The 12,085-nt window shown below is 33.1% G+C and overlaps 1 protein-coding gene across 1 annotated transcript in view; it reads left to right on the top strand.

Moving 5' to 3' along the window:
* The window catches only part of SPATA17 (spermatogenesis associated 17), a 94,728-nt gene that overhangs the window by 11,808 nt on the left and 70,835 nt on the right, over positions 1 to 12,085 (top strand). Inside the window, exons 4-5 of the mRNA XM_085326055.1 lie at positions 1,427 to 1,477; positions 6,815 to 6,918. Of these exons, the coding sequence (XP_085182181.1) occupies positions 1,427 to 1,477; positions 6,815 to 6,918 (155 nt within the window). The remainder of the gene's footprint in view (positions 1 to 1,426; positions 1,478 to 6,814; positions 6,919 to 12,085) is intronic.

Genomic DNA, 12,085 nt, shown 5'->3' with positions numbered 1-12,085 from the left:
GATTCCCCCTTTATATATATATATGTATGTATTTGGGGTGTGTATATACATATATAAATATGTGTATATGTGTGTGTGTATATATATATATATATGAGAAATATTTTTTTGAAATTTAGCAATCCTGTGTTGTTCTTTCATACAAAAATTATCTTTTCTATTGTTTGTTTTACTAGTAGAACTGTATGATATTAAAGTGAGCATTTTAAGTGCACCTTAATTAAACTGCAGGAATTATGCTTTGCTTAATGTAATGAAGAAAGAGAATTTAAAATGAAGTAGCATCATTGTGTTCATTTGTAAATAACATATTGCAGCCAACTGTTTCTTAATTGCCCAGACTGTTGATAAATAATCCAGTCCTGCTGCTCTCCACAGACAATTTGCTTTGGATCAGACTAGGCAATTCAAATAACACTAATTACAGTGAAACCCTTTTATAGAGAATTCCTGTTTGCCATGGGGGAGAAAATCACTATATCAGGGGAAAGCACTTTTGCCTTTGATTTGTGTCTAAAACATGAGAAACACATAAAAGCTGCATGTTGTGCTAAATAAAGGACATACTCTTGCATTCAGAGTACTTATATTTTACTTTTTATGATACAATTGTGAATTATGTTCATTTTGCATTTGTAATTAGAGGGCGGAACAGATGTGAAAGCTTAGTTTAAAGTGATGTATCCATTAAAATAACCTATGCTGCCAAGTGATTGCTTAGTATAATAGGGGATTTGTTCACTAGGAGAGGAATTCTACTTTACTGGAAGGAAACCAGGACTTCAGGAAATGTTTTCTATATCAGGGGATTCACTCTAACATGATATTATTGTATTTATGATTTTATGATGTTAAAATGAATATTAAATGAAACAAAATTTCCAAGGATTACTCCGGAGGCAGCTAAGTACATAACATTTAGTACAGATGGTTGGAAGGCACAATTTTGCTCCATCACTGCATCCGTATCCTTGAACGATTTCGACTGAAGACAGCATTTCTTTGAATTTTTCATTAAACCAGACGTCTTGAAATATGAATTCCTTTTATGTTTCTGTGAGTTTTGGCTAAAAGAACCCCAGTGAATAAATCATACAATACTACGTGTCACCAGCACTTGTGAATATTTCTGCTTTGTTATTCTACTCTCAGTAGAGCACCATTGATTATCAAACTCAGCGGAGAGCATTTTATGATCATATATCTCCATTAGCTCCTAGTTTGACTACCATAGATTTTTCTGGTTAAGTCTGCATTATGTATTAGGAAGCCTATCTCTTCAATACAAAGTTTGATTTTATTCTCTGTAAGCCTAGAACTCTTATTATGTATTATGTATAAAGATTCGTATCTTTTATATGTAAAAGTAGGAGCACTGTCTTTGTGTAACTGAAATATATGCCATCTTTTTTTTCTTGATTCACAGACAGCATATTTTATTATGAAGATGAATTTCTACAATGAAATGGCTGTCAGGGTAAATATTTCTTCACTTGTTAAACAAATGAAAAGTCAATTGTGCTCCGAATTTGCTTTTAATAAAATGAGCAAACCAGAATAATATACACTTGATTGATATGCTGATGGCAACAGCGGGAAATAGTACGTAGTTAAAAATTAAAGTTATAGTGAGTAATCTGGGATATATTTGAAAACTCTAGCTGAATTTAAGGCATTTATGTGCATCTTGTCCCCTTTAAATTTTCATTGTACCTTACCATATATGATAATGGTAAAACAAACAAGTATTTTACATCAGTACCATTACTGATAGGCATGTATTTACAGTTCTRACAAACTATAGGACTTTCATGTCAGTTGATGTATCTATGTTTCTTTTGTTAGTATCTTACTATCATGTATTAGATCTCAAAAAGGGTTATTCAGATAGCAAAATACAAGTTCAGTCCCTAAATGTAGAGTTGGAACTGTACTGATCTCATTGATGTTATTATGAGTGAATTTTCTAAATGAAAAAGTGTCTTTGTCATTTAATAAATATATAGCAAATAAGAAATATATTTATCATAGAGAAAGCTGCAAAATATATTTAATTAGAAATTACTAGTTTTTTTCCTGGACTTTGGAACTGCACTTAAACAAAGAAGATAAGGACATGAGATAAATCTTTTTACCTTCTTTAATTCTTTCATTTTGTAGAAAAGAACTGCTTTAAATTAGGAGCTTGGGTTTACTATTTTTTTAGGCAAGGTATCTGCTTTTTTKGGGGGAAAAAGCCATAGCCTACCTTTTGAATTCCACAAAGTGTGGGGATGTAGATGGAGAGTATCCCAGGAAAACTCCTATAAGTTAGGAAGATTTCCCAAACAGGTTTGAATTTTGCAGAGGCTTTTCTGGCAACTGTTTTGGCACCAGAGTTATTTTACTCAGGATAAAGGGATCTTATCATTAGGTTCACATCAAATTTTTAACTTGATGATGCTTCTCCCAAAGACACAGAACAGAATCTTATATTTAGTGCATGTTAGGTGAAGGCATTTAGCAGCAATCTAATTGCTCAGAAATTCTTTGTTGTTGTTRTTGTTGTTGTTGTTCTAGATTATTCTTTAGTTATCTGGTTTAAAAATATTCCACAGTGGATACATACTGTATACTGGTACTGTTGAAATCAGTGGGAAAGCACAAGATGTAAGCCAGCTCAAAAATTGGCTGTATGCATTTGGAAGGCATTTCAAGACCAAATTATGTATTCTAGTTAAATGAAGTATCTGGTCTTTCATTTTTAAGAAATTTGAATATGTTCCTGTTCATTCGTAATAGAAGCATAATATTTGATCATTATCTGATATAAATCTTCAAAGKGCCATTTTTTTCAGTCGTGTCTTTTTCTTTAATGGAAATTTATCAGTAGAAGACAATAGAACAGATCTTGATTTAGTTACAAATACCAGAATCTGATTCTCCTCTATCTAAATTCTGTGCACCGATACCTGCAGAGCTAATTTAAACAGCTACTATTCTGAAATATTTTTTTTTTTTTGCCATTATCTAGTTATTGAAGAACCAAACACCTAACCAAGGTGCAGGACAGTAGAGAATAAGGCCTGTTGGGTTTGTGCATAGAAGATGTAGGGCTGGACTTTCAAGTTTTCTAAACCAACAATGCATTGCATTGTGAGTTGGATTCACAATTAATATACCTCAGTGTTCTGAAAACATAACGATAGCTGATGTATGCTTTTCTGACTGCTTCATTTTGCCTCATAACATTATTAAACAATTTAGTTCAGTTTCCAGTCACTAATTAGAAAGGCACTTTCAATTTCAGCATTAGAAGTATCATAGAGGGCAAAACCACATGGTCATAGCTTAGAAGTCAGTCTACATCTCTACCTCCCTGGATTGCTTTTAGTTGTAATCAGTGMTATCAGTTTCACATTTTAAATTAAAATAGAGAACTTGTTTTAATCAGATTTAGTTTTGACTACTGGGTTGCAGTATGATTCTCTCCCTTAAAAGATTTAAGATTGCTATAAATTTTCTGCAACAAAAGTAATCCTAGGGAAAAAAAATGTCCATGAGCAGATGGCTTTTGATATATCAAGGTTTTGCCATTTGTTTTAGTGCTTAAAATAAACATTATTTATAAGACCACTTACATTTTGATGTTACTTAATGAGGAATATGCATCATTGATTTGACTAGCTTAAGAGGTCATTTAGAACTTGCCCGTTAACAAGCTGTGATCTGCTGAGCACACAATGACTTTGTTTAAAATTATCTGTTCAGGGCTGATCAATGACAATAATTGTTTTGTACCAATCACTGTTAAAACTTGCTAATTACCTTGAAGGGCATACACACTTGTCTTTCTCCMTAAGAATTTTTTGAACATTCACCTTGGAATTAAAAAGAAATATATTCATAACATATTGCACTTATACAAGCAAAAACTTAAAACTTCCTCATTGAAAATATGATCATCAGAATCTTTCTGTAAAATATTCTTATCCAGAAAAATTAGTCTTCAGTCTTCTGRTCTCTGACACACAGAATTAGGGAACTAGAAAACTAGCATAAAATAATTTGAGGCATAGTGCACTTTTTCYTACTTACGTTTCATTCAGTTGAAATCAGTGAGTTCATTCTGAGCTGATAGTGGTGTAAATAAAGGTAGAATGTGACACTTCATTGGTACACTGAGCCCACTGAATTATAGCTTTGTACAACTTTACTCTTTCATCTTTCAGTTTAAGAGTTTTGATCCTTTAACCCACAAATATCCAGTTCTGCATTTATAACTGTAAGGTGAAGACTATCAGAAAGAGTTTCAAAGGGACCTTAATCCTGCATTAATGAGAGCACAGCTATATGGAAGCCAACTTGCTCTTGTTGACTAGCAATATTGACGCCAAAGAGAAAAACAAAGCTAAGATCCTTATTCACATGCAAAGGATTTTGCTTAATCCCAGATCTCTGAAGGCATATTAATTCTTTGCTATTGCTCTATCCCTTTTTAACGCAACACCCTTGTGTATAAAAAAATGGAGTTGCAAAGAACATGAAATCTACTACCTCATAGTGTAAAGTAGCACACCTAGTACTTAACCTTTCTTGCACTCATGTGCAGCTGCTTACATAACTTCTATTTGTTCATATTACAGCAATGTCTAGAAGTACAAACCCTTTTTAAATAACAAACACATAGATAAAAGAAAATAGCAACTTCCTAAGTTAATTTTCAATTTCAGTTGAGAAGAGAGGAAAATAGACAGTAATATAGAAAGGGGAAAAGTGTAAGTACAGACTAACACTAAAAGTGAACATCCTCCTGTTGCTAAAAACCGTAGTGCATCAATTTATTTTCTTGATGATACATCACTCAAAGACTTATTAAAAGCTTTCCTGTGATACATTTTTCTCTTGTTTACTGTTATGTAAAGAGATGATTATAGCTGTACCACTAGGTACTGTCAGTTTAGAACTAATACTTGTTTTTACTTTAAAAAAATAYGATTTGGCTTTTGTCATTGAAAAACATTGCCAAACACAAAGTTTGAACATATGCAACCCTGTCTTAGTAAGTCTGCAGATAGATGGCTCTGTTACTCAGCTCAGGAGATGGCAGCAGATGGACAATTGCAATAACACCTATCTAGTAGTGTAGAAATGGACTGCAGTGAAACTGGGATGAGTAGAGATCATTTTGACTGTTACTTAAGGGCACTCTCAAGACTTGAAGATGCAGGCTAAAAGCTAATTAATAGCTTGTGGGCAAGAGACAGTTTTTCTTCTTTGTCTTCTTCCTGATCTAGATATAGCAAAATATAAAACACTTTCTTCCTCTTTGCGTGCTGCTTTAGAGTAAAAGATACAGAAAAAAAAAAAAAAGGAGATTTTACTCCACTTACCCTTACAGTCATAGACTGCTTCTGGAAAGGGAAGATTTGGTGCAAAGGAAAAAAGAAAGCATTCCCTGTTGATTTACTGAAGAATTTCAATTCTCGAAAAGTCTAATAGCTAGAGGCCCACAGAAAAGGAAAGCTCCTGGCAAATTCCAGAATTCTTTTCTTCACTACACATAGAGAGTAGTTTCTCATCTTCAAATTGTTCCTGGATGGTAGGACCTCAATCKTTTTGCCTTTTTAATGTAGTAGATTTTACCTTTCAGCTGTTATGTGTCTTAAGATTTCAAAACTGTAAAGGTCAAAGAGATGGAAATTGGAGCAGGAGTGAAGGTAATACAGAGAGGAAGATAGAAATTGAGAGATTATTTTAGAAATGTATTGAGAAAAAAAAGACAAAAATGCAAGGAAGGAAGTAAAGAATATTATGTAAGAAGATAGGTTCAAGGGTGGAGGAAGTTAGAGGAAATAATGAAAACGGAATGTAACAAAGGTCATTAATCTGTTTAAAAGATATATTGATCACTTGATTCACTGATCACAGGAGGGAAGATGAGGAGTGAGAGCAACCCTCCGCATTAACTGAGGAAGTTAGGTCTTCCACCTGCATCAGTACATGTCATAKTATAGGGATGAATTTGGATAGCCAGTGAAATGCCAGTAGTTCTAATTTRTTAGCTAATTAATGCTTACTTTCCTTTTCCACAAAATAGATAGCCTGTGATCATTTCAGAAACATCATGATGATATTTCTCAGGAATCCAAGAAGGTTTGAACAGTTATGTGAGATTAAGTTCTTCAGAAAAATCAGTCTAAACTAAATCTTATATTTTGAAATGCATCACCCTTGTCCTGTAAGGAGGCTACATAATTTCTATTCTTAATACTGCTTTTAGAACTGTTACAGATAAAGAGGTTTCCTTTTCTAGCTTAAGCTTCCTCTGTTATGAGTGAAGAATTGTATGTTGTTAGAAGATTATAAGTATAGCGCATAGACATAGATCATCTTTTTTTCTTAGTAGAGGATGTCCAAAATGTTCGTCTCATAGAATTGTATCTTACATGGAAAATGAAAGAACTGCAATTTGTAAAAATATTTCCTGAAAGCCTGATTCATTGAGTTACTAGGAAAGCATCCGTGGGATTTAGATCATATGCAGTGCATGAAGCTGAGAGTGTAGCAGAAGACTTTGGTGAGGTGAATAACTTGGGAATGTATGTTGACTGGAACAGGTACCACTTCTGTTGTRTACCATTCTGATATAAAACAATGCCACTAGCAGCAGCAGACATTTATTTTCATGGCTATACCTAGAAATAAATAATGGCTTAAAACTTCATATATTTTTTATGTTGGTAAAAACTTTGAGAAATTCAACAGGTATTTGACATGCATATTATGAATCTTTGATTCGAAATTTACTAAACAATTTCTGTATTTCTTCCAGATTCAGAAAAGATGGCGAGGCTATTTTGTTCGAAAATATATCCATAATTATTATGCACTGAAGAAATACCTGGAAGCCATTTCTGTGAATAATGAGATTGTCAGGTAGAGATAAAAAATCCATGTGGTTGAGCTTAAATTTCCTCTTCTTTTATTTGTAAAAGAGTTTATGATACTAATTAAACTATTTCTTTGACTGTAGGTGCCTCTCCGTTTTCTGGTACATGTATAGCCGTCATCATTCTCTATTACCCCACAGTGTGGCATGTTTTGCCATATTCTCATTTACATTGTTAGGAATTCAAAGTAATTCCTTTGAGTTAATTGGAAGTACTCTGGGTTTGTACCAGTTTAATAAAACAGAATTTAGCTCTTAACCTACCTTCAGGATTCATAGACCGTAATGCCTTGAATATGGTTTGTTGAAATAGATTTTTTGCCCTTATACACAGGTTAAGGGGAACTTTTTTTTTTCTTTTCTAATTTGTTTGGAAAATTGCTTATTGATAGTGAATCAAAGTACAGACTTGGATCTAAGTTACATGCATGAGTCTTACTATTAATATTAACTGATTTTAATTGTTCTTCGCTCAAATTCTTACAATTACTGAGTGAAAAAAAAGGGAACTAGTGTGCTGGGAACCCTGCTTCTCATGCTGCCTTATTGATGATGTCACACTGTGGGGCTACCCTGTAAAGCAACTGGGCTTGCTCTGTGGAAAACAAGCCTGTAAAGCAAAGGTTCAGATGGATCCAGCACATATTTGCCTAAAAGTCTGGATACTTTTAGCACATCAGAACATCATCAGGCCTAAAGGCTGCGTACAGATAGTATGTGAGCAGACCTCAGAACATTTGAAAGACAGTGATGTGGACATGGCAAAATAAATTCTTCTTGTAATTACATAAGAGATTCCTCTGTTGGGGATTACTAGCTAGAACTATTACTAGCTCACTGCCATTCCTAGATTACTAGCTAAAACCATTGTTGCTACATGTTTCTGCTGTACTTCAATCTGTCCCCTGTATTTAAATTGAAAGCTCTCTAGAATGGGGGCAATTATTTCTCTTGTTGTCCATACAGTATCTAGCATGCTTCATGTCCTGATCCATGACTGTTCATGTAACAGCAGAAATGGACAAAATACTCCCCAGCTGACCATAATCATTATTTTCTCCTTGTTAGTGAAAATATGTTGGACAAAATCCATCGAATTTCTGCTGCTCAAAAAGCCTGGGACAAATCTTTGCTTTCTGAAGTGTTGAAATGAAGTATAGTAAAAAAAAAGTTTCTAGAAGTCTGATATAGATCACATGGCAAAGGCAATTCAGCATAAGCATATGCAATTTCTAAATGAAAACACTGATTATACAACTTTTTTGAGCACTACTTACTATTTTCTATTATTTTTCCACTATTTTATTCTGTGCTGCATCCTCTTTGTCATAGCGTTGTAACTCCTATATTACATTGTTACTTGTAATGAAACATCCTYGTAACTACCTAACTCTGATCTTTAATTACTGTTAATTTAAATATATTTTTATGCAGAAAATTAGATCATAATTCAACAAACCGAAACTTAAAAAGTCAGTTATCTCTTCAGTTGTATCTTCTTGTTCTGAATTCCTTCAAGTTTGCTCTGTTTTTGGAAAGACAGAATCCTAGGAAGACTAGGCTAAATGTTGGAAAGAGTGTAAATCCATAGCTTTTTTGATCTAAAATGAATATAACTAGATGAACTGCAGAGACTCAGCCTGCTTATCTGTTCAAAATGGTTCTATCACTACTTTCCACTCCCTGCCTTAAACATAAAAGAAGGCTCAGAACTGACAGACTGACCTTTTGATGTTTATGAACAGAACAAATTAGCAAGTAATATTCCTGCTGTACTGAACACAGAGTTATGTGTACTTTGTAATTTATTTTCCCACAGTAGATCTATTTTCAGTGCACCTCTCTTTGGAAAACTACAAAAATACTTCTGTTTCAATACTTTGACATGTTCAGCAAATTTCCTAGTGTTTCCTYCAGGTCATTAAAACTCATAAAACTTATGTATTAGATAGGTATTTTGATCAAGATCTTGATATTCAGTATAATGGCATAGAAAAGCTTTTATATTATTTTTGTTCTAACAGATGAGCAGTGTGAATTCAGATACATCAAAAATATGTCAAAGTTAGTCTGTATAAACTCTTGGCTGCTGAAAGATTGGTGTTCTACTATTCGAAGTTTTGTCTTTGGAAATTCACAGATATTTTCCATCTCTATTTTACATGTGCATTAACATTTTAAGGCATATTTTATTGATAGAACTCATTTCATAGAATCATAGAATCAGTAAGGTTGGAAGGGACATCTTTTATTGGTAAAGTACATGTTTTATGGCAGCTTTATTCAAATAGAGGTTAACAACATGATCTTATTTAAGCTTTGTAAATTATGACATGAATTTCAGAGTTCAAAACTGCATTTGTGAAATATATGGTTTTTTTTGTCTAGATGTTTTAAAAAGATAAATTTGATTGATTTAAAGGCTGAGTGTGCATCCAGTGGACATGTACCCTTGTAACAGCTAGTCTCATGCAAAAATTGCCCTAGATTAATGGACATAAAAATGATATCATGAAATTAAAAATTAGCCAGAGAATTACAGATTGGTATTAATATGTTAATAAAACATTATTAAATGTCAGTGAAGAAAAACTAATGTACTTCAGTTGACAGAAGCCCAAACTGAAAGTCATTTTCTTAGTTTTTATTATGTTATAAATGTTGATTTGAATCATTACTTTGTCTTGTAAAAAATGCACTATATATTTCATGTTACAAGGAAAAAACCTACCTAAGTTCATAACTGAAGTGATTTAATTAGATTGTTTATAAAGGGTTTATTACTTTTTGTTTATATTATTTATCTTTCAGTTAAAAAACAAATCAAAAATAAAATTTCCAGCCAGTTTAGTCAAATGTRTCACATCCTTTTACTTTTAAGAAAGCAGTACTTACCAATCACATATCACTGCAGTAATTTCTTTGAWGGGGTACATTTAAAAAGTAATATATTTATTGTCTTCAACATTCTTTCAGTGGAATCCAGCAGGTGCTTAGTTAACATCAGGTGTAGGCCCTCAGCCTAACAGATTTTTCCTGCCAACTACTTTAGCCCCATTGTGGCCTAGTTTATCTCTTACCTATGAGGAATACAGAACAAGGTAGAGGAGATATTCTCTGCATATTTTCCTCCCCCATCACATCAAATCTGGGAGAGTAAAACCTCCTTGTCCATTAATAATTTTTGTTTGTAAAATTGTTGCAATTGTTCAGTGTAAAAAGCCAGCAGGAATCATCTGAAATTGGAAAATGCATATAAAGAATGTCTGGGTTTTATTCTGGCATCAGTGCTATAGAAATTTACTTGTTGGTGAAAAGAATCACTAGTATACATCTGCAGTCAAATTAAGCTGGATTTGAGTGTTTTGCATTTCTAGAACTAAACAAAACAACAGGCTCATGATATACAGTGGTCCAATTATTTTCTCATTCATCTTATAGTTGCATTCATCAAAATTTCTGCATTATTGAGATGCCACTGCTAGTAAAGAGCAAGTTTCTCCACATAATACTAAAACCACAGTGAAACATACACTGATTTTAAGAGCTCCTGAGTAGTATAAAAACCAAACAAAGCAAAACACACACACATACAAAGTTAATTAGTTTAAATTGTAGTAAATTAGTTTAAACTGTATTCTTTGTGGTATTATGATATAATCCTAAACTGTAACACAGTATGTTTCTCAATCTTATCTTTTGGAAAAATGCTGCTAGAATTTTTATATATTGACAGCTATTTGAAACCACATTGTAAATCCTTCTGAGATTCCAGTTTTCACCTCTTGGTCTCCATAACCAAGGCTTGTGGTTAATTTTCTCCACTTCCATTAAGGGAGAGCCTGTAGCAAATTCCTGTGCATTTATTTCTATCTAAGAGAAACTTCAGATTCATATTACTGTGAAACATTGACCATTCTGTTAGTTTACCACCTGATACCTTATAAGAGTGTGTGAATAATTTTATTTCCTTTTCTTTCTTCTCCATCTCATTTTTTTCTTTTTAAATATAAAACACTTCCTTTACTGAGGAACTTCCTGAACCAGTAGCCACATCTTTACCATTTAGCTTTAATACAAGCCGTCCTTATTTAATAGCTGCCCTCGTTTAGTAGCTAGACCTTCATCATTTGTCTTTACTGTGAAAACCCCAGGAGAAAGTAAACTTAATAGAAGCTGCCCCAGTTTAAAGCCGTAGAGGGACATAATTAAGTTTAACAGAAATTGATTTAACAGAAATTGACCTAAAATATAATTAAATAATAATAGTCATATTATGTGAGCATTTGCACACTTTAATGGACTGCTTATCCTAACTTAAGGATACTGTTTTCATACGAATTGAAGATATATCTATTTTACTCCCGGAATAGCTGAAGAGAAGGTAGGTCTTCCTCCAGCACGCCCATTGATTTCCACTGCTGCAGAAGGAATATGTTTGATGCTTGCCAGTGACCCTAATAGAGTCCATTAGACAAGTTGGGAAGTAGTTCAAAGAATTTTTTGACAGATGGCAAAAGAATGAATTTGAGCCCTAAATTCTAGCTACATAAGGACATCCTTTTAGATTTTTCTTGTCATTTGTCAGTTTAACTTCAATTTAACTATGGTATGGGTTCCTTAGCCCTGGATTTTGATTTTCCTAGAAGATTCAGGAAGTTTTAAACCAACTGAGTTGGAAGCATCTACTTAAATATTTGTTTTCCATAATCTTGTGATGTTGATTTTAGTAATAAGTCTTCGTCTATAGCATTATTAGTTTTTAAATGAATACTATATTCTATCCGAATTTGATAAGTTGGGTGGTCACGTATATAAATGCGTGCATTAAATTTAATTCCATTACTTCTTGTTGAAGTTAGTRTATTTCATTTTAAGGAAAAATACATTGTTTTGAAACATTCTTAAAGCTACATTTAACATCTCTAAGAGTTGGCAAAATGGTTACAAGGGGAAGTATGCCAAGAGCAATTAGCATAGGCTATAACTCCTTATGATGCATTAGAATTTTGTTTTATGTGAAGCTGTTTCCCATCCATGATAAGCAAATGGACATCATTTCACATAAATTAGCATGCTTGTGTCAGAAGAATTTACGGATGATGTCGGTTGCCCAACTGTGTGATTAACGTACACTTCTTTGACCAAGGTTAT

Source organism: Rhea americana, unplaced genomic scaffold (assembly GCF_003343005.1).
Source record: "Rhea americana isolate MKP2758 unplaced genomic scaffold, rheAme1 scaffold_127, whole genome shotgun sequence".
Taxonomy (NCBI): Eukaryota; Metazoa; Chordata; class Aves; order Rheiformes; family Rheidae; genus Rhea; species Rhea americana.
Note: the sequence above shows the minus strand (reverse complement) of the source record. Positions and strands in the feature narration are given on the sequence as shown.